General features: G+C 31.9%; 1 protein-coding gene across 9 annotated transcripts in view; it reads right to left on the reverse strand.

The window, feature by feature from the left end:
• The window catches only part of LOC148630274 (uncharacterized), a 38208-nt gene that overhangs the window by 9767 nt on the left and 3868 nt on the right, over nt 1–24573 (reverse strand). Inside the window, exons 3-21 of one of the 9 annotated variants that reach the window (XM_088564589.1) lie at nt 23312–23386; nt 22880–22943; nt 21688–21825; nt 20078–20168; nt 16670–16764; nt 16141–16259; nt 15401–15449; nt 14125–14224; nt 10621–10727; nt 9207–9248; nt 8716–8784; nt 7192–7326; nt 5463–5574; nt 4995–5126; nt 4422–4553; nt 3879–3970; nt 2365–2466; nt 1780–1863; nt 713–769 (exon numbers count right to left, since the gene is read on the reverse strand). In XM_088564589.1, coding sequence (XP_088420715.1) covers nt 713–769; nt 1780–1863; nt 2365–2466; nt 3879–3970; nt 4422–4553; nt 4995–5126; nt 5463–5574; nt 7192–7326; nt 8716–8784; nt 9207–9248; nt 10621–10727; nt 14125–14224; nt 15401–15449; nt 16141–16259; nt 16670–16764; nt 20078–20168; nt 21688–21825; nt 22880–22943; nt 23312–23386 — 1795 coding nt within the window. Of the gene's footprint in view, nt 1–712; nt 770–1731; nt 1864–2364; nt 2467–3878; nt 3971–4421; nt 4554–4994; nt 5127–5462; nt 5575–7041; nt 7327–8715; nt 8785–9206; nt 9249–10620; nt 10728–11117; nt 11231–14124; nt 14225–15400; nt 15450–16140; nt 16260–16669; nt 16765–20077; nt 20169–21687; nt 21826–22879; nt 22944–23311; nt 23387–24573 lie in introns of those variants that run through there. The other 8 variants (XM_088564587.1, XM_088564585.1, XM_088564583.1 and 5 more) reach the window with 8 other exon arrangements.

The raw sequence follows: 24573 nt of genomic DNA on the forward strand, positions 1-24573 counted from the left end.
AACAACTTACTGTAACTATACCAGTCAGGACAAAGGAACACCATCTGATGTTAAATGTGACACAAACAGCTTACTGTAACAACACCAATCAGGACAGCGGAACACCATCTGATATTAAATGTGAGACAAACAGAAGTTCAAACAGCTTACTGTAACTATACCAGTCAGGACAAGGGAACACCATCTGATGTTAAATGTGAGACAAACAGCTTACTGTAACTATACCAGTCAGGACAGGGGAACACCATCTGATGTTAAATGTGAGACATAGTTCAAACAGCTTACCGTATCAATAAAGGATAAAGAGTAAGAACCCCTTGTAATTAGTCTACAATCTTGACTTTTTCTTTAGATAATAAGCAGAATTTTATTTTTTAATAAAAGTCTGCGGCGAACATTAATTTTGCAGAAAAGTGTGCTGAAATTGGGACAAAAAGATCACCAACTTCCCTACAGAGCCTATATATATGACATCATCTGATGTCCACAGGCTTCATAGTCAAAATTCCTTTCAAATTTGAACAATAATAGTCACAAGACGTTTTAAACATAAATATTATTGTTGTAAAACTGTTTTTCAACAGTGCTAATACTGATGTCAAGTTAACCCACCACTTAGTAAAAAAGTTTATCAAATAAAACATTTTTATTTTTAGAGTTACCAACTGATTAAAATACTGTTTTCTGTTAAAATAGATACTGTAAATCTGACCTTTATTCCATTGATTTTAGTTGTTTTATCTACCAGTACACCATTTCCACCTTCCAACTGAAACAAATATCATAGAAAACTGTATTGCTCCATAATCAACATTATTGGAAACTTGTGAAACCTATTCAGGAATTTGTTCTGTTTAATTGATGAATTTAATACAATTCTACACAACCAACATATATACCTTTAATTTACATTTTGAGAAAAAAAAACTATAAAATTAAAGATCATATAACTAAAAACCAACAGATAACTAAATATTCATAAAACAATTTCCATAATTTCTATATACAGATAATTATCTTTATTACAAAAAAAACTTTGAATAACATCACTTCTTATATCTTATCAGTGTATACATTTCAGTGCATATATATCATAGTAAAAAATGACTGAGATCATGGAGAATTATATTTCCCATGTAAAGAGGACTTTAATATATTTAGTACGAGTCTGAAGAATGAATGTTAGGTAATGTTTATGAACAGTGAAAATAGATAAAGCTTCTATAACTCTATTACCAAAGATATTTAGAATCTGATACAGCTGAGAGTATAAGACAAAAGAAATCTTAAGACACCCAAGATTTCAACTTATCTGCCAAGTTAAATACAGAATTAACACCTGAAGGTATCTGAGATTTCATTTTACAGTGAGGTTAACTTTCTTCTCTTTTGAACTTATTTTGTGATTAGTTTATTGATTCAGAATGCCCTACTTGCAGCTTTTCTTTTGCATTTACAAGACTTCATAATACATTTTTATTGCAGTCTCACAAAATCATGTACATGTATATTATCTAAACCATGAAGGAAATTATCTCATATGGCTTAAATAGAGCTATGTAGGTCAAAAGATTGTAAATAAAATCCTATTACTTTAACTATACCAATATGTTACCACTAACAACAGTCGAGATCTATACATGCATGGCAGGTGATGATGTAATGACCTCGCGTATGATTTCATGCATGACCAAAGATGATGATGACGTCTGGACATTAATAAAGACGTACCAAAGTAAATTTCTCCAAGTGTTTAATTTGTTGTTCTACACTACTCACTTGTCCCTCTAGCTCCTTATGTTCTAATACAATACGCTTGGCTTGTAGCAGAAACTCAGCTGGTGTTGATGCTTGTATACCAAGCTGTGAAAAATCACCAATATAATCTTTATATATACAGATAATTATGACCAAAGTTCATAATGCACATATTTCTTTACTTGTGTCAACTGTACTTTACAAACATTTCCTTTATGGCTATGCTTTCTTTACTTGTGTTAACTGTACTTTACAAACATTTCCTTTATGGCTATGCTTTCTTTACTTGTGTTAACTGTACTTTACAAACATTTCCTTTATGGCTATGCTTTCTTTACTTGTGTTAACTGTACTTTACAAACATTTCCTTTACTGCTATGCTTAAGGTTTTGAGATAATAATTCTCACATCTGTAATCTTACAAATAAATCTTGTATAGGATTAAAGTCATTTGTTAGAATCACCTTGAGTATGATGTTAAATACTATTACTATTACCATAGAGTTACATTTTTTATACAATAGGATAAAACTTATCTGCATACTTAAAAAAGAAAAGAATGCATTTATATTTATTCTTGAAATGTGCATCTTTCATAACAATTACCTCTTTTAATCTAGCATGAAGATGACCAACACTTTCTTTCTGAATTGAAGTGATGTGTTTTTCTAACTGTGTTACTTTTGCCTTCAGTTTCTGCTGCTTCTCCTGTAATCCATTAATACAAAGAAAAATATAATTCAAAGAGTTCTTTTAACCTGTTACATTTTTAAAATACCTTTCCATTTAACAGATTTCAAGTACTTCCTGTGACATGGGATAAAATCTTAAACCCATTGACCAATTGTAACTCAAAAACAGTAAGAGATATTTAATTTCAAATCCAATAAAAAAACTGCAGGAAGAATCAAACAAGAGGTTCTTGAAAGGGCCTAAATCATCCACCTGGCAAACTATTCCCTATTAACTAAGTAAGTTACCATGTTTGACAAAAAATTGCTGAAAAAGAGCATATATTGACGAATGCTATTCAACTGAGTACATAAGGCACTGTAAAATATTGGAAATGCCATCAAAGTGTTTTTAGAACCACTGGAACAAATTTGGTAAGGGGTCCTCCCTATACTTTGTTATTCCAATGGATTTGAGGTGGCATTAGCCCAGTTTACATTTGCTAAAAAAGAATATAAAATGAAGTTAAACCATGGCTAAACAACATTTTCATCATCACCATTCAACTCAGGAGACCATGTTTAGTAAACAAACCAAATATCATTGAAATCAAAGCAAGTGTAAAATTAGCTGGAAAATGGCCACCCAGAATGAACTTACTTCATCCCAATTAAACTAAGAACACAATTTTTCCTAAAGACACCAAAAATCATTGGAATCCAAGCAACTGATGACAATGGTTGAAAAATGGCAGCCTAAAAAATATTTTCAATACTGCCAGTCAATGCAGAATATCATGTTTATCTTATGAGTAGCATTCATCTTTATTAATTTCCTATAGTTATGGAAAATAGAGCAAAAAAAAAATGCATTTTGACCACTAAATTTTATTTTTAGTAACAATAGCTTTGTTTTTTTTCACCAATGAAAAACTTTAAATGATCAGTTACGTTACCCTAAATAACAATTACGCCAACTTTCATTAAATTTTGTCTCAATTGGTTTCAGAGAAAAAGATTTTCAAAGTTGTACATGTGAACAACGATAAACAAATTTGTTTCAGAGGCCACAACTCCTACATCCGGTGACAAATTATTTTGAAAATTTTCCATCATAGGTCCATCTTCTGATGATGAACAATATCACACTCCATAAAAATTTTGCTGAATTCAACGGTTTTGGAGATATATGCCAAAAAAAAAAAATGCTAACAATCATGCTAAGTTTCATCCATATCCATTCAGTAGTTTCAAATGACAAGATGTTTGAAAAATTGACAAATATATAAGATTTGGACAAGAAATAAAGAATTTTAGTAAGAGAAAAGAGAATGCATAATGTAAACAAACAAACCAGAATATAAAATGTTACTGAAAGAAAGTTTATTTAATTAGTTAAACATGGAAGCATAGATTAACTTTTACAACAAAAATATACACAGTACTGACCCTTTCTCTGTCAATTTGTTGTTGCAAAGATATTCTGTACTGAGGTGTCTGCATAAATGACAAAAACTGTGACATCTGGGTCTTATACAGTTCTGAAAAAAGAAAAAGAAAGATGAAAAAATATTCTATACAATAAAAAAAATGTGATGCTGTCACAGGCAGTTTTAACTTTGGCAGCGTAAAGTGATATTGTCTCTCACCTATATGCTATACAACTTATTTCTGTATAAAATCACCTCACCATCCATTGCACTTAATATTATTAATAACTCAATAGACTTCTGTCAATTATAACTAAACTAGATAACCTAAGGATACCCCGCCTTCCATTCAGATTTTGAACATGTAAAACAGTGAGGTTATATTAAAGTCTCTTGCAGAACACTAACTATAACCACCACCCTTCACGCATGTCTGAACATCTAGATGTAACACATAATCTTCCTATCAAAAGTCATCTAACAGTTTAGAGAGGCATTAACAAGTTACAAGGGTGGACAGACATGGTGATAATTTGAATGGTAATAATAAGTCAAGACATACCACAGAGTTGATGTAGTGCTTGTTCAGTCTCTAATCTGGATATAGTATGATCTTCTGTCATTGCTTTAAAACAGCTAGAAGATACTCCAGTCATTGTCCTGTCATTCCAATTTCTTTGGTTTTCTGGAGAAGCTGGACAATGCAAAAGAAAGCATAAGATCAGACAATTATCTTAATTCTTATCTACTCAAGTAAACAAGCCTTTGTAAACAATAACATGTTTTGCTGGTGTATCTACTCAGGATCAACTAGGTATCTACTTGGGATTCTCTAGTGTTTTCAAATATTGCTGCTTGGGCATTCAACTCCAACAATCAATCAACTTTTTTGTTTTTGTTCACTTTTACCAATTGGCCCAAAGATGCAGTTCGCGTTCCAGAATCGTCTTTCAGTGACAAAAATCATGTTTTTAATTTTTTGTACCCGTTTTTGTTGTAAAGCTTAGGGTGTAAATTGCAGAAAATACACCATAAGCGTAGGGGTAATCAGGTCTGATATTTCATACTACAGAAATGTTAAGAATAAGACTTTGCAGAAGAAAACAATTAGAAAATGAATTGTATTAAAGATTACCTGATGTAGATGTAGACATCAATGTGTGAGTGTGCAGAAGATTTAAACTATCTAAGGCCAAAACTTTCTCTTTGTTTTTATTTCTGTTTGCAGCTCTGGCTTTGGAATTGGAGAAGTTGGTTCTTCTTCTTCCTAAAATAAAAAGCCATTAGACCTTTAAACAGAAATCAGGTTGTATTCAGAACATAAAAATCCTTTAGAAACATGTGTAAAATGATTATACAATGAGTTCCTGAAGATAAGGATGAGAATCAGACAATTTGCATATCTGGAAACTGATGATTGAAGTGAGAACTAAAAAATGACCAAGAAGTTGATGTTTTAATGATCAGCTCACCACTAACTATAAATTCAGTTTCAAATTTCTTTTTCTAAACATCAATCTCTCATTTTTATTTTCAATTCATATGACTTTTCCCTTCACAGATTTATTCTTTGTTTAAGTACTGTAAGCAGCAGGAAACTTACCATTTGTGGCTTCTCGTTTTCTTCTGACTTTACCATTTTGTAATCTCTTGGCAACCTGTCTCTTGTTTTCCTTCACTTTCTGGGCTATGTCAATATCTAGTTCTATGTTGGACTAAAATTAAGAGTAAATAATCTGTGTTAAAATACACAGTATAATCAATGGATGACCGTGTAATGATTACTATAACATTTAATTATACAAAATATAATGTTGACGGAGGATACAAACTACAAGTATCAAACTGAGTGCACTACAATCTTATAGAAAACTAAGGCAACTATCATGGGTGCAACTTCCATCAATTTATAGTTATCAAAAAGAAGCATAACCCACACAATAAAAAATTCTTAAAAAAAAAAACAGTGATAATTAAACTCCATATATTTGTAGTCAATTGCCAAAAAACTAGACTTCCAGACAACACAGCAATCAATTACTAAAAAAATGAGTTAGCAAAAAGCTGAGTACAAATTACTTACTAATACATTTCTTACTAATTTTTTTTTTAATTTCCAACATCAATAATGTGATTTTACTGAATCAAAAATTGAATCAGTTTTTTCTTGAAATTAAAGAGTAATCAAGAGAAACAAGAATCGAGCTGAAATCAAAATGATTACACCATGAGATTAGAAAAGGTCCAGACATTTTTTTTTAATTCAAACTTTTTCAAACATCCTATAATCTGATCAAGTTTAGAAAAGACACTTTTATTAAAAATAAAAGAAGATAAACAAAACATAAATACAGGTATATACCCAACAATTGTTCACTAAATTGGTTTATAATGAGAGTAAACTAACAACTAATCCATAGACAAAACCGAAAAAGTCATCACCTGACATCTTCCATTAGTTATTGTACAATTGTCAGTCCCACAACACAAGAGGCTGTCAAACTGACATCAAACTGGATTTTCCCTGATTTATGCAACAAAAAGGCACAACAACACCAAAACATATGAAAACAATCATTTTTTTTGGGAGAGTCAAATGTAAACAAGAGGCAGCCAATTTGATGGCGAACCAAATTTTCCTACTAAGTCCCATTTTTTGTTAAATAAAAGGCCAATAACTCAAAAATGAAATAAAAAAAACAAAAAACAAAAAACAAAAAAAAAACAGTATTATGAAAATCAATACAGACTTTCCTTGTGTTTCAGGAAAGTGGTAATCTGAATTTTAAAGGATTCTATCAAAGGCTGTTCAAGTTACAGCATGGACAAGTTTGGCAGCTACTCACTCCTCATACATCAAAACATTTAAAAACAATTTTTTTTCCCTGACAAATTCGGTTAAAAAAGTTGAATATGTTATTAATCTTACCATGTTTTAAAGCAATAAAAACTTCTAGAGAAACTTCCGAGAATTGAAAAAACCAGGCTTGCTTCAGATGTTATTACAATCCAGATAAAAAAAGCAATTTAAAGGAAAATAAAGAAAACCATTATAACTAATACAGCACAAGGGAAATAGCAACAGACGCAAAGTGATAACACAAAGGGCTTTTGGTGTCAGTGAGGTAAAGTCTCCAAAGCCAGTAGAAAGACAAAACATAGACACACAGAGGCAAACAAACCTGGCTAAGGGACCCTGTTGTTGCCTCACTAATCACACTCCCTTTTTCCTCCTCTTCCTCTTCATTAGAGGACACAACAGCGGAGGTAGACTCTGATTTAGGTTTGGATACAAACTCCGACCATTGTCGACGAGTTGTAGGTCCTGATACCTGGAAGTTTTCGTCTGTTGTGTCACTGATGATGGTACTAGCATTACTATTACTGTCAAAGTCAATGTTACGGATGGCTGAGTAGTTCTCTTTTCCTGTTTTCTTGGGCTTCACTGATCCTATCTTTACATCATCCTAAAAAGAGTTGTTTATTATGATCAGTACCAAATACAAATCAGATATTTCCAGTAATGATCAGAAAAATATCAAACCTGTGTTTTAGTCCAATGTGCCTTTGAAGGAGGGATGCCTAATAGGATAGTTAAATATTCAAGCCTTCTTGGCACAATTAATAATATAATTTCAGAAGTTACATGTTTTCTGATTGGATACATTTTGTCAATCATCACACACCAAATTTTTGCGATGTGACCCTTTTTAATGAATTAATCATTAGATGTTGATACAAATAATGTACTAAAATTAAACTATATAGGATATCTGTTATAATTTTCTTGTCTTTTTTTTTAAATAACCTCAATGCCAATAGACTGAAAAAATATAACCGTCATTCCTTAAATATATTTTGATTATCCAATTTTTATATAGATTTTCTTCAAACATTTTTGATTTTGTGATCAAAAACAGTGTTGTGATATTTTTTTTTTTTTTTTTGGCGGGCGAAAGTCCAATAGTGACATTATGAAATTCATTTAACTGTGAATTATTGAAATTTTTAACACAAGGAACATTTGATAAATCACTGCTATCTTTTTACTAAATATAAATTCTAATATTTTAAATAAAAGGAAGAGCAACCATTTATCTATAACTTGTGTCTTGCAAAAAGGAATAATAAAAGAAGACGTATGTTACAACATTTACACGAGTTAACATTGTTGTTGTTTTACTGACAAAATTATATGTTGTCCTTTTATACTTCCAAAAAATAGGAAGAATAGAATTATCTACCTTTGATGAAATAGTATATTTGATTGTTGGGGTTTGACGTCCAAGCAGCAATATTTCAGCTATATTTAGACGATTGAAATAGTATAAATGAAAGAACTTAGTAACTGATTATTACTCATATATCCCATACTGAAGGAGGTTTGAGATTTTCATGAATTAATAATGGAAATAAAAACAATCTGGCCAAGAAGGGGGGTGGTGTCATTGACAAGATATTTCAGTAAAGCATTTCAGAAAACTTTTTTGAAAAGGGATAAATCACGGAAAATAAGAGGGATCAAATTTCCTGCAGGTATTGTGTCTTTTCTACATATCAAGTTTTCTGAAATTCTGTTAAATAGTTTGAAAGGACTTACTATGACAAGATGTTTCAAAAGAACACTTACTTTAAGGAAACAAAGTTAAAAGGGGCAATAACCACAATATTTAAAAGAAATCTCCTGGTTATATGTACAACTATGTGTTGTCTCCTCCCTATGTACAAAGTTTTCTGAAATTCTCTTCAATACTTTGAGAGGAGTTACCATGACAAAATGCTGACATGTTCAGATCTTCGGTGCACAAACTTTGAACTGTCACAGACAACACTTCATACAATTTATAAGATAATACCTTGAGTAAATCTGATGCTCTTTTCTCAACCAATCTTCCCTTCCTATCCTTTCTTATTTCTTCATCATCCTATAAAAACATTTAAATGTAATATACAAGTAACGGTTTAGTATCTTATTTGTGCTATATTTATTTACTTCTCGTAAGTAAATGATTAGAAAAACAGAAAAAGATCAACACAACTCTGACAGCTTTAACATACTATGTTTATGCATACTGCTTCATATAATGATATTTTTTATAATTTGTTTGCACCAATGAAGGTTAAATTAAATAATTGTAATTATATTTGTAAAGCCATACTTTGTTAACTTTTTGTAACACAAATATTAAAATGAGTGGTATGTTCGTGATACATCCTGTTTACACACCAGAAATATTACCAAGCTATTCTATTTCATTTTAAGTAATGAACAATTGTCAAGTATTTCCTTTTTTCGTAATAAAGATGTTTCAGAAGATAGTTTTATAAATAAACAATGAGCACTTACCTTCATTTTGGGATTTTTCAGCTTAAGGAAGTATTTTTCTAACTAAAAATAAACACACATAATTTTTATGGAAATGGTTTCAGTCGGTTTATTTTTTGCAACAAATTTGAAATTATGAAAATAACATAAGCACCTGTACTTGAGAGGATTTTGATCTGTAGAAATTGCTAAGTTTTTGGAGAGAATCTTGACTATGTTTTACACCAAGTCATAATAACAGCAAGGCTAGATTTTTCCTCAACTTAATTCAATTACTTTAAAAAATAAATAATAAGATTTTTTGCCAAAACATATAAACTGTATGCATTTCATTAAATAAATTAATAACACAATTGCAAGAGTAGTAGAAATTTTAAACCTATGACCTCAGAATCATACATTTCAATTCAAATACCTAAGACCTCAGAATCATACATTTCAACTCAAATTTTAAGTGGGACTGCACGTCATACATTTAAGTGCATTAGGATAAAATAAAAAAGCAGTTTATAAACCTAATGTGTGAAGGACATTCTATAAATATGGTAAAAAATCAAAATCTGGGAGTCAAATCATTTGATCAAAAGGCCCCTTCTTATATCATTCTGCTAAAATTCCTAAATTTTGGTTAAGTATTTGCAAAGCCACATCAGTGCCACAAACTGTATTTCCCCACAATGTTTCAATGGCAACTTAGAGCAGTTGCAACCATCTGTTGAGCCACCTAAGCCCCATTAGTAGAGGGCTAGCTCTGCGGTTAACAACCCTATCAAGTTTCAAAACATTGGCAACTGTGGTATCAGATTTGTTGATCTAGAAAATTGGCCAAGCAAAAGCTACATCAAAGGAAGCCTCCATTAGGCAAGCTTTTATGAAGTTGAACTAAAAAGGGGTCGTATGTAGACTTTTCCAAGATGGTAATTTCGAGTAGTTTATTTGAGGGACATTGAGATCAACAACACCATCAAGTTTTCAAAAATTTCACATGAGTCTGTCAACATTTAATCAAAAGCTTAAATACTTGTTATCTTGTTTGATAAAACAGTACCGAAATTGGATCATTTGTACTGACTCTGTCAAACACCATCCTGCCAAGTTTAGCAAGTGAAGAGGTATTTATGTAATTGAGCTAAAAGGCCTATAACAAGTCTTTCTTCATTTAATTTGATATCTTGATTCATAATATCATTTCTGCTGGTTATTTCTAATTCTTGTAGATAATTTGACACATGGCTGCCTCAAAAAAGATGCCAAAATTTATGGGGATATCTATTTATGTTGGTTCAGGTTAGTTATAACAAAGTTTTGGTATCATGTAAAAAAAAAACTGAAATGAAAGAATGATGAAGCAGACAACTAATATTTAATGGGATAAATAAAAAGTAAATGGATTTATGTGAACAATGATTTGAATGATGGATGATGAATTACTCACCAAAGTTCTATCAATAGTGTGTATAAAGTAGGCGAATGGTTTGCCTGTCCATGACACGGCACCACTTAATGGGGACAGCTCTGCTACATGCATTATTGTACCAATGTCTGGAATGCAATGTCAAGAGCTTACTCCCAGTGTATTCAGCTACAACTTAAACTGTAACCAAACAGCCAAGACAGATTCCAGTTTCCATTGTATGAATATTTCTTGTTATGAAACTGGAATCTTATAATACACTGAAGACTTTGCTTTTATCAAATTTCAAAGGATTGGGCTTTTACTTGTTTTTTAAAGTTGATAATTTGCTGGTTTCAGAAAGAACATACGACTATGCCATGAATAGTCTTAGTACATACATGTACAATAATCACAATTTGAAAAGAAAAAAACCCAGACCAAATAGGCTTTGTTAAATTTGATAGAAACAAAGTCTTTATAAGAATAATGAACAATAAAATAAGGGAGTTGTCGGAGGGAGATAACTCCCAACTCACCAAAGTTCTATCTATAGTATGATGGTAATAATTGACTGGTTTTCCTGTCCATGATACACCTCCACGTAAGGGAGATAATTCTTCTACATGCATTATAGCTCCAATATCTGTAAAATGATATCCCAAACATGCAAGTTAGCTAGCGTCCACAGAAAGCAAAAGGTCATGTAAGACTTTTAAAAGCAAGCAAAGTTCTCTAGGAGTTTTCAGAAGTCACAAGTTAACCATAGCTTTGAAATAAAACTTTTCACAACAAGCATGAATTAGAAGTATGATAAAAAATAAATCAACTTCATTACATGAATGGAATGTTAAAATCGTTTTATGTACATTAGACAAATGAAAATTACAAACAAGGACAAGGTAGATGATAAAATAACAAAACAGAATGTGTTGAAGGATACAGCTTGATACAACCATAGAAGTCTAAACCTGAACAGTTTGGACAAATACAGACAAAGCATTAAAACTTGATACAACTCTGAAATTGAATTGATGAAATTTATGATTTTGACAAGAGTGTAAGTGGTCAAACAACTTTAAATTTTTTACAATTAGACACAAAAAATAAGCTGTTAATACAAAGTTGAAGAAAATGCTTATTTTTACCACTTTTTTGCCCTTAAGTCTTAAACAGTAAGAGGCATAACCCTTTAATTACACCAAAACCTTCATTTTGAGGTTTGGAACATATTAGTAGCTCTTAATTCCCTCATGGTTCTAATAGTCATAGACCCCAAAAATCAATCCCATCCTGACATTGGTTTTATAGTGATATACTTTCATAGATATCCTTAATCACATACTACATAGTTGGGTTAGGACCATTGCACCTAAAATCAATACAACCTTCCTCTTGTGTTATAAAATTTTATCAAGATATCAATTTTTATCAAGTTAACCCACAAAAAAAGTCTATAGACAACAATGATCATGACTTGACCACAGGGCCATAGCATGATGCGGCTGCAAACAAAATTTGTGGTCGTATAAAAAACAACATAGATATTGCCAATATTTATGGTAGTAACTTTTCCCACCTGGTAAAACATTTACTTTCAGTAACAGTAGGAAAATGAATATCACAATGATGAAAACAATTCAAATTATCTTTTTTCTTTTTAAATTCAAAGTCCCATTACAATCAGAAACCAAAAATCTGAAATAAATCAAGAAAGTCCTATTACACCAAAACTTAAACACTGGAATGTATGAAAACCAAAATATAGATATAAAAAAAAAGTTCACCTAACCTTCATGAAAATTGCTGTCTGCCTTTTTGAGTGATTTTTTATAACTAGAAATCGCTCTCCTTTTTTTACTATTTAAGTTGTATAACTGATAACTTAAAACTTGAATGGGAAATTAAATAAAAATGAATGAAAGGGAACTTACATAATAGATATACAAAAATAAGCAATTATCTGAAGGGTAGGCAATGGATATTGGTGTACCATAATACATGCCATCTGTATTATAGTGTAAATATGAGTCAAGTTCAGCCTTCAACAAAAACTGACCTTGCTAACACATAAAATTAATTCTTATACTTCAGAAACTTTTACATTACAAATTGTAGTTATTACAACAGCATCAAGGGATGAATTAGTTTTTTTTTCCTTGATGAATGTCATATGTATGACATTAATGGTAATTAGTAAGTTGTCTAGCATGGATAGCTTTAGTGACATTCCAGTATATGTTGTTTGATACTTGGTCCAAAAATGAGTAAGATTTACATTAAGACTTTTTATTCCCAAATAAAAGCAAAACAACAATGCTTAAAAACATTTCATGCAATGAAGATGGCATCTTAACTATAAAGCTATCTATATCTTCCCATTGGTAATGAGTAAAATCATGCTCTCCTGATTAATACAAACATCTTATTAAAGTACTTCTCGATCTAAGGATCAGGCAGAATGTGTTTAAGGTGAGGCATATGAAGAAAAAAAAATGCAGAGATTTTATTGCATTATCAATGTATTTATAGCTTAAAAACCTACAGAAATAAGCATCAAAGTTTTTTGTAATGATTGCCTTTAAAAGATATTGATATGTCAAATTAAGTCAAAATTTAAATAGCTGATCAGTTGTTTTCCAAATGTATTAAGTACTTCTCCGTCTAAGAATCAGGCAAAATGTGTATAAGGTGTGGCACATGAAGAAAAAATACACAGAGATTTGATTGTATTAACCAAGTATTTATACCTCATAACCTCATGAAATTACTGTCAAAGTGTTTGTAAAGTTTGCCTTTTTAAGACATTGATGGGTCAAATTTAATTGAAATGCACTATGGAAAAATGGCAGGAAAATTTTCCCGAACTTTTTCCTTAAATAAGCAGTAAAAAAATATCTACGTCACAGATGCTTCAGGATAAATTGAAATAGCTTTAAAGTTGTTTTCTAGAAGTATTGATTATATCTGAGGCAAAAAAGATCAAAATTGAGACATATGATGTGCCACCCATTGCCTGATTCTTAAACAGAATGGTACCTAAATACAAATGTACATTTAAGGCAAAAAAGACCACATTAAGAATAATGATGGACCACTGATTGCCCAATTCTTACACAAAATCACATCATGTACTAAATAGGCATAAGACCCATTTTTGTAACATTAACAATCAAGCCTTATGATTCCAATTACAGTAAGGATTTTGCTGAAACACTCTGTTATTCAACCTAAATTAACCATTTTTAATATCTAAACAAGAAATTAAGAATAAATTGGTAACTTAATAAATTGCTTTGCAGCATCCAGCTTGATATGTCAAGGCAAGTATAGACACACCAATCAAGCTTGATACAGCTCTGAATTTTGATTGTGATTAGACATTTGACACAGGATAAGAATTTGGCCAGAGTTTTGGCCCTAAATTATTAAATGGTTCCAGTCACAAACTCCAAAATCAATCCCAACCTTCCTTTTTGTGGTCATATAAAAAAAACTGGAAAAGAAAGTCATCTGAATGATCACATTATATGATTATGTACTAACCACTAAGATTACGGTCTGTAATACGGAAGTTCAAAGGACAGAAGGCTTTAGATGATACAATCTTAGCACCTTCCTTCATATTGGCAAATCTCAACTTCAGCTGTAATTACACAAAGTAAACATTGTTATATCATTATAATTCATACATATGATACCGGTAATGTAAGAAGAAAGGGTACATGCAACAATTCAACCCTGAACAATGCAAAGCTAACTGAAATACTGAAAATCCAGGTCTACCTTTTCTGCTGACAGCATGGAGGCAAATTTCTCACTCGTAAACAATATTCATACAATTTGTAATAAATTAAAAATGTGATTTTCAGAGCTTTATTTGACTAATTTTGATTAACATACACAGATTATGCACTTAAAATGCATAGATATAGGTTTGAGTTCTGGTACTACATAGAGGGTGGCCATTTGACCTGGAAGTTGTAAGAGAGGCCTAAACCTTAAATTGGGTAATAATCTCCCCTTGATGTGACCTGATATCGTTCTTTATGTGCATCAATAAATGATGCTATACCTTCCTATAACTTTTTTTTTTATCAAAATCTAATGAGCAGTTTATGAGGCTGCACTTAGAAAATAAACTCTAAATTCTGAACAAGGATTATCTCTCTTTGCAGGCATCACATAACTATTATTTTTCTTCATGCACATCTATAAATAATGCCTGACATTCCTATCACTGACCAGTTAAGGAGTTAAGCTTACAAGGAGTACGGTGTTAGAATGATAAGCAGACATCAACCTGTCAATAATCACCTCAGAATAAGTACAAAAGAAAACTGAATAATATCATTTGATAAGAAAGTATAAAACTAGAGCTCGTAAGAACCTGAATCACTCACCTGGAGAATTTCAATTCATGTGGAATAATTATTTGATCCAAAAAAAAAATCATTTAAAAGGTCCCTCTCCACATTCCTGCCACCCACACAAGACTGGCACCTATGGTTTCAGATAAATTGATCTTTGAAAATTGGCCAATCAAAAACAAAGATGACCTCTGGCAGCCATCTTGTTCCATCAAATGGCAGCAAAAATGGATTTTTTGTATAAAAACTTCATAAATTCAAATTTGGTTAAAATTGGTGAAGAGGTTGTCATGTAGTTTAGGGAAATGTGAACAAGTTTACAGATGATGGCCGCAAAGTGATGGTATAAGCTCACATGTACCTTTGATCCAGGTAAGTTACACAATGTGTACCTTCCTAGGATACATAAAGCCAAAAGTTAGGAAATAAAAAAAATATTAAGAAGATCTTACCTGATGATCAACTTGAGGTCCAAATGCAAAGTTGTTAACAAATATTACACTAAAATACAATAACATTACACTAAAATATGATATTACACTTGATCAGTCTATACAAATTAATGAAGTTTACATGACATCAGTTTCTATTTTGTGTTGTCTCTTTTTTTTTTTTTTTGTTATTGGTCCAATCAGTGACTTTATATTACAGGGACTGGTAACTCCTAACAAAGTCTAAACAATGTGTAAAAATAACTTTGCCTCCCCAGTTTTTTCACTGATTAAATTAAAGCCTATAACGTTTACATTTGACATATGCATACTGGGGAAAAGAGAGATTATTCAGAATTTTAGTTATACCTGTATATGTTATAAAACTGACAAATTGATAATGACTAAGTTATGATGAAAACACTGATGAAGGGTGTTTTCTTAAAACACTAAAATATGATAAAAATGACCAAATTTACCAAATTTGCAGCTGACAATATTGAAATATATTGTATTTTATCTCGAGATCACATCACACACAAGATTTTTGCCTGTTAATATATTTTTATTGACACATCAACATCTGTCTTAACCAATAAAATCAGAAAACAGTGAAAATAAACAGATTTTTTTTCTGTGGAGAAATATTGTACTGAAACTTTTTTTAAATCCTGTTTAGACAACTACTGAGTAAATATGAAATTGATGAAAGATGTATATCAAGCAACTTATTATTTCACTGTAGAAGGGTTTCTACTTACGTAGCATTGTTAATCTTATCCTTTACATCTTCTTCCAAGAAATCTCCTTTCTCTATCAGAAAACTACCATGTTTCTTCCCGAACCATTTCATCCACTTGATAAATTCTTTTTCCATTGTCTATGTCCAAAAATAAAGAGGATAAAATCACTGACTACTGACAATAGCATATTTAGATGGGTATTCTACCTACTAAAATGACTAGCTACTAACAAAGGCATATTTAGCTTGATATTCTGCCTGATAAAGTGATTAGCTACTTACAATGGCATATTTTGCCTGATATTTTGCTTACAATGGCATATTTAGCTTGATATTCTGCCTGATAAAGTGACTAGCTACTTACAATGGCATACTTAGCTTGATATTCTGCCTGATAAAGTGATTAGCTACTTACAATGGCATATTTTGCCTGATATTTTGCTTACAATGGCATATTTAGCTGGATATTCTGCCTGATAAAGTGACTAGCTACTTACAATGGCATACTTAGCTTGATATTCTACCTGATAAAATGACTAGCTACTTACAATGGCATATTTTGCTGGATATTCTGCCTTCTCTATACCATAGCACATTTTACAGGGAGTTGAGGCTGCTACTTGTAATACCACCTGTCCTACACCTACAAGCATTTTATTAAAACAAATCATTACTGAAAAATAATAACAAAAAAGAAAGTAATTCATAAGACACAGATATCCCTATCCTTAACATCAATGATTTTAAATTATCCAACAAGAGTAAGAGGTCCAGGAACCTTAAAAGATCACAATGCGGAAAGTCATTTACCCATCATTCTCCAAACCATTGTGCATCATTCGTATGAGGTATGGCAAATAAAAATTTAAAATTACATGTAGTTAGGAAAATATGTCAAGATTACTGCTTCAATACATGGTGGTATAGGTGGCTCAACATGGATCTGCAAACACCTGTTTTTTCAATTGACATTTGGTCTAGGTGAGCCAAGAATACTGAAACTGGTTAAGAGTAATCAAGGGAACCAAGGTTATAGGGGTAATCAAAAGAATGCAATCCAGGGACAAAGACCAGACATGGAAAACAGACACACACAACAAAGAACATAAAGTAACTAAAATCATACATACAAAGTAACAAAAGCAAATGAGCAACTCGGCCTCCACTAAAAACTAGGAGCATGGACCAGGTGCACCGGTAGGGTAAACGTCCTCTGCTTTTCTAGAAACACCCGCCAAGTTGCTCATAAAGAGTCAAGTCCGCGGTAGACAAACGAGGAAAGAAAACTATGACCCATTGAATAAATTAGTTTTCATGGAGCAGATGGATACACCATAACAATCCATGAGTTCATGATGACGACCATAAAACTTCTGTAGTGATGAGTTTAATCTTGTAGCAACATAACCCTGTTCCAGAAGCTTATTTGTTAGAGTTCAAGCATGATACAAAAAGTCTGCATAGTTTTGGCAAGCTCTGGCATAACGTATGAGTTGTGATATGAATACTCTATATGCAGGTGCTGACGGCATATTTACACGATTTAGAAGAATTCATTGTAGTGAAGAACAATAAAATTCGGAACTTTGAGAGAAGATGGACCCCTTTTAGACATGTATTTCCACAATTATCATGTCATGTAAATATATATACAGGCAAAACTTTTCTCTTGTATATTTTATTAAGCAAAACAGACAGTGTGAAAGCTGGGTGAGAGTGTAAGTGAAAGACCTTTTTCTTCTTCCTTATACAATGTTTAATTTATTTGTATTAGATTTACACTAAAAATGATAGTCAGTCATGCTTTCTTATTGTTTTAATACCCCAAAACACCCTAGTCAGGTGGTGGCGTTGGGGATTTAGTAAAAAGAAGGGATGTTGCCACAGATGAAAGGCAAGTTGACGGTTCAGAATGAAAACTCATCACGTTTGTCGTAAAGTTTGGTCATTAGTTTTCCTATACCACGTCCACCACACTGGACATTAATGTTGTCGATTAAAAATTCCAGCATTTTGTATACATCTTCCTCTGTATATTTGGAAGATGATTTGGAATTATTTCTCACAAAGTATGAGGAATCTCTACTAAGAACTATATATATGTATCCAGGTGTACCATATTTTTTGGAAAAACAACGATGTATAATGTTTTAAAAGTCGGGATTTTAACTGAGTATGGGGAATACAGGTATACAGCATTGAAAAATCGTAGGTTTTAATGCTACTATATTCAGATACATGTAATAGTCTTGAACTGATTGTCTCCAAAAGATCTTTTGAATTTTTCAGGATCCACATTGAATTAATACCACTACGGGAGTAACAAGTGTTGTGGTAGGACTGCAGATCCTCTTTGACAGTTGTGAGTGTAGAAGTTAAAAGTTTTGAAAGAGGTTTGGTGGTACATTTTGCAGATCCAGCTATGAAACGTTGTTTGTATGGATTCTTGTGGAGTTTAGGAATCTGGTACATAGACGGTAAATCACAATCATTGTCCTTGGTAGAGAGACCAAAAGAGGATAGCACAGATTTATGGTTTTTCACAATCTCTTCTTTGGAGAGTGTGGTAGCAGTATAGGTCTTATCACTGCTATTATTTTCTAAGTCTACCTCTGATAATAAACATTTGATGTAAAATGTTTTGCAGACAAAAACAATGTTTTTTTGGGCTTTGTCTGCTGGTACAACAACATATTTGTCATGTATAGTAGACAATGTTTTAGCTACATCAGGGTCTTTGAAAACTGATGTAGCTTTGGCTCATTGACCTACTTGAAACTTTCATTCATTTCAAAATTAAAGACCTCACAGCCTTTAACCACTCTGACAGAGAATCAATGTCTTCTTGTGCTCGTTTCATTCATTTTCTTGCATAATCCTCGACAGCATCTGTAAGAACTTTTAAGTTGTAATTCCAATTTATGGAGTGTGGTTCACGGTACTTGGGACCTTTAGAAAGGATAATATGCAGAGATTTGTTTTCGATGGTGGTTAAATCTCCTGTAATGACATGATCAGAAGGTCCATATTTGAATGGAGAATTTTGGCAAGAACAGTCAGGTGGTTTAGCCTTGAAGTCTTTAACCTTGAGGTTCTGCAATAGCTTTTTAAAATTGAAAATTTTGGATGCAATGGGTGAAGTATTGGAATATGAAATAATTGGTTTGGATTTGTCTTTGAAATATGGGGGAATTTTGTTGGTGACGTTTTTGTGATGGAGGATGTTAGCCAAATTAATTGCGTCTATACCTTTGTTGACAAAAAGTAGTGGAAAAATGGTTGTTTTTCTCCATCTTGACTTTTCACACAAACTGGTTTAAAGAGTCTGTGGAAACCAATATCGAAAATGATGGCAACAAGTCTGTATAATGATGAGGTGGGGTCAGAAACAGGAGTGTCAAGACTTGCTTTGTAAAGGGAGTGTAGTAGAGTGAGAGGTATAAATAAAGTTTGGTACTAATGTGATGAAGTCCAAGAGGTTTTTGTATGAAAGGAAGGAGACCATCTATGGAGACATCATGTAACTTAGGTGACGTATAGTGGCGATGGCCATAGCTCCTTTCCCGTCCTGGATTTTTGTCAAATAAATTCATGACATTTATGCTATTGTTATGTTGGCTTAAAAGGTTTTTTGATGTTGTCATTGCATCTGTAAGGTATTGCAGTACCAAGTCTGCATTGTTTCAAGGAAGGATACATGTACCTTAAGAATACAACTTTAAAGTTTTTTTACAAAGTGGAAATGACCAATCAGACAATAATTTTGAAGATGGTACCTCAGTAGTAAATTTTATATGGTGAGGGCATTAAAAAGTTGTATGGACAAATTAAAGAACTAACAATGTAGACTGCAATATAGCCCAATTTTACAAGTGGGAGTACAATGACATTATTTACATTTTAATGACCTGAAATAACATGCAGTATTCAAGAGATGTATCATATACTGTACTTACCACTTCCCAAATCTATAAAGTAGTCATCTTCAGTAAAGTTGACGGATCTAATCATTTGGTCAACAAGTTCAAATGATGTCTCACCATACACCTGGAAAAATGTTTTATTTGATTTTGTGACTAGTTATCTTTATTTTTCATTGGCTGCTAATTTCAGTAGGACAAAAATGAATAAGCAAAATCACAATAAAGAATATCAACCACTACAAGCAGATCTGTGTCATGTTTAATTCTTCACTTGAAGTGTCATGACATTCATTATCTTCAGTCATGCACATCTATACCTACAGTGCAGCTTCCAGCATAGTCTGATAAATATGTGGCATCCAATGCCAGGTATTTATTGCTTATTGTCCCTTAATTAACAGGACCACATTCCACAGCATCACCTGTGGTTCCAATATACAACAGGAAGTACAAATTAACTCAATAGTACAGGTAAAATCTTTCTTCAACAGGTGACCCCCCTCTGTATTAAATGTCATTTGTAAAATTATTTCAGATCAATGTTACATTTGGGTCATACAAAATACAGAAAACAATTCTTTGTATTTTTTTGGAATAAATGCATTAATGTTTTAAGTGTACATGTATAATTATGTTTATATACATTATAGAATTGAAATTTGCATATAAGCAGAAATGAAAGTGTGGTATTATATTAATTCTATAACTATATAGAATTCTAATGTTTATTTTTAAAATTATATTAAAATATTTTTTTGAAAGAATAAATTTCTATCTGCAAGTGTTCCATATAATTTTAATCAAGTTAACATTGAAAGAATTTGTAAAGAACTGAATTCTTTCAATGTTTATATTCTGTCAAGAGTTGTAATGAATTGGCAGTTTTTTCCCCCTCAATTTTCATCTTTAATTTAAATGCAACACATGCATACATGAACTAAAATGAAACTTTCCTTTTAATGAAGGCCCACACACAACTGGAGAATAATGCAATTTTCCAATTTATTTGAAACATTTTACTTTTGGGGGCTAATTTTGATACTTTCTGAATATCCCTTTGAAATTATATTCAGATGCTAAAATTTAACAAAAACAAGAAAGGAAATCTCTAGTATACATGTATTTATTGTAACAGATTTAAGATTGTAATCACAGTAAAATAAACTGCATTAATTTTAAATATATAAATTTGAAATTTAAGGTGAAAGAAGTTCTGCTTTAAGGATGCTTTTCAAAGACCTTTGCTTTCGATTCATATAAATAAAAACCATGAGAGACATCTAAAATCTGATTGAAAAACCCAGGCAGGAATTTTCAGGAGGAAAATAATTTTATAATTTCAAAATCAGACCAAAAACAACAATATGTTGCATGCTACATTGTGCTAGGACTAACCCCATTCAACCATTTCAGTCAAGGCTGGGAAAGGGAGGCACGGTACAAGTCAACATGAGAAAACAATATACCAAATATCCAAGCATTTCCTCCATGAGAAGCTGAGAAATCTGTTACAAATAAAGTCTAATCGACAGATGGACAAAGTGATTGCAATGTAGCCCCACTATAATGAGTAGGGATACAAAAAAAAACCATCCTCATATTGTAAGTTTTGGCAGAAATCACTCCATTAAGTGATCACAAACCTCAGGAGAGAAGGGTTCATACTGGTTCAATCTCTCAGGATCTTCTACAGCTAAATTATAACACTGTTGTAATACATGTTTCAACAGTCCTGTTGATGCTTTATCACTCTGCTTCTTAGGACGAGATGCTCCTTTCCACTAAAATAAAATCACATAGTTGTTATTGTTTTTTTCTGCTTTGTTTAGTCAGCTATATTTTTCAGAAGGGTGAGATGTTCAGTAGTGGTAATATTTTCTCTTCCGTACTCTTTAAACCATACAGCTAAGTATTCAGATTATTACAGAAGGCGAAACAAGTAAACAGTGGACGTGATAATGGTTTTTATAACTATAGTCAAGCAGAGAAATTAGGGAAACGTATAGGCAACATCATTTGAATCGATCTAATTAAACGTTGAATCAAAGAAATAAACAACCTTCACAAACACAACTTACAACCATTAGCTCTAATTGGCCTCAATAAAAATAAGATAAATTTGTACAGGACTAACAAGAATAAGTCAATTCAGAAATAAGAAATACAAAACAGACAAAAGACAAGCATGGAACAAGGTCCAGACTTGGGATAGGAGTATACTGGGAAAAACAGGTTATTTGAAGCTTTGCCCCCTACATGCAAGCCTTATAGTGTACAATAGTTACTTGAGACACTGAAAAACATTAAAAATCAGTATCAAGAGTTGATGTCCTAACCTTTACAAATATATGCAAAGTCATTTAGATATAAATTTTATCAGTACATAGCAGTAGTATGTATTATAACCTCGGACATTGTAGCTAAAATTTGATTCTGTTAGTAGTAAAAAACATACTAAGTATTGCAAATCTAGATGTGAAATGAAGTGTAGAAGTAATACTATGGTGCAGTAGAACAAATACTACAAAATTACAATACAAGTAGCAATAAACTACAAACACTGTCAACAAGCTCACCAAATACCCCTGGTTAAAATGGAATTAAATTCCATAATTCAAACTTTTAAGTTGAATTACTCCGCTGACAGAAATAATATTCCATCATGCACATCTGCATAAGATGTCCGACCATCCTATGAAAGTTCATCATTGAAATCCCATGAGCGGTTTAGAAGGATTTGAGCTTACACGAAATGTAGAAATAATTCATTGGCTGTAGACCCTAACTTTACAGGGAACAGCTGAGTACAACCATAGAGTTCAAACTCTGACCTACCAATTGCTTGAAGCTGTCAATAGTTCTGTTGTACTTGTCACACAAATTCTTCATACTCTCAAAGCTGTTAACATAATAAATAATCTGAATATGTAAATGACACAGAATATTACGTAAGAACTAGGTTTGGTATGTTTACTGACTTTATCCAAGTATATGTACATTTTGATGTAAATCTATTGACTGACTTCAGGAACTAATCAATAATTTATAGTAATAAAACAGACCTATATTTCATTCACAAATGTTTCTCCCTTGTGGTTACTTTACATAACATTGTTTTTTAAATCCCATCAAACATGAATGAATTTTTTTGCTTGCTATTCTTTCTATCTTGTGGGAGTTCAGCAATTACAATGAGCAAAGAAATCAATATAGTTCTGATTCTATCCATATATTTAACACGCTGTTAACTCTCATTATATAGTGTACCTTTTTGTGTCATAGTCCTGCAGTATGTGATTGGCCAAGGCATACTCCAGATCTGGGTAGTCAGCACGAACCCACCTGAAACATGAGATTAATAATTAGATTAGGTGACTCAAATGAACCAACTTAATATACTCTCGAAGGGAACTAAATGTTGAAACAGTCAAAATGGTAAAATAGAAATACCAAGTGTCCCAAAATATTCTACAAGATGATGTGAGAGGGGATTCCAGCACTTCTCAAACTTTTCTAGAGCAAAGACTGGTTGTACCAAGACAAGTTTGAACAGTTCCTGAATTAATTATTATTTCATTGGGAGGATTGCAGGTAATACCTATCTCATATTATTGTATGGATTTTTCTGTCTATGAAATGTTTCTCTTATGATTTTTTTTTCAGAACAGCCACCCTGTCCCCTTAATCATGACATGACATGATTAACAGCTAAGAACTACTCTACTTTGTTATCCATAAAAATGTATAATTAGATTAAGGTCAACAAAGGACAAGCGTTCTATTGGTCTAATTCTTTTCTGGATCAATACAACTCTTACAAACTCATCTTTATATCATAGCAGACAAATCTGGATCAATATCTGTCAAGAGACAAACTGGTAAGACCTAAATTTCAAAATCCTGAAGATCAAGACAAATCTATTGATTTCATGTAAGTTGGTACTTCATTCCAGCATTCTACAACCATTAAAGGTCATTGAACATCAGTGATTCTGATCTACGTTTAATCTGGTTTTAATAAACCACAATATCATAAGTAACAACAAATCTGATTGGTTACAAAAAGTAAGCATCATATCCAACATAAAATCAAGAAATGTCACTTCAGAAGGACTTGGAAATAATAATATGGTAGTGTTAATTTGATAGTCTTGAAAAACTTTAACAGTTTTCACAGAAAGCTGATTTACAAAACATGTTTTTAACAGATATAAAGAGCTGGGGAGTGGAGAGTCAAATCAATTAACAAAGTTATAAGGTGTGTTTAAATTTATTACTGATAGCATTATGTATCTTTAGCTACTAAGTAAAAGCCCAAGGGAACTGTAATTGAATTGTAAAGTTAGTGATTTCTTTTTACAGTAAATTAGAAGTACATGTCATGTGTCCAAAAAACCTACAATCCCTTACCCTAAACATCAATTAATTAATCACCTTGCATATACTGTAGGTTATTTTTGGTTCAGAATGTCAAATTTTATATTTTAAATTAAGCCTTAATAGGATATTCAAACCACATTGTTTGAAAA

The sequence above is a fragment of the Perna viridis genome, chromosome 1, assembly GCF_037379345.1.
Source record: "Perna viridis isolate PV_CMFRI_1.1 ecotype Kerala chromosome 1, ASM3737934v1, whole genome shotgun sequence".
Taxonomy (NCBI): domain Eukaryota; kingdom Metazoa; phylum Mollusca; class Bivalvia; order Mytilida; family Mytilidae; genus Perna; species Perna viridis.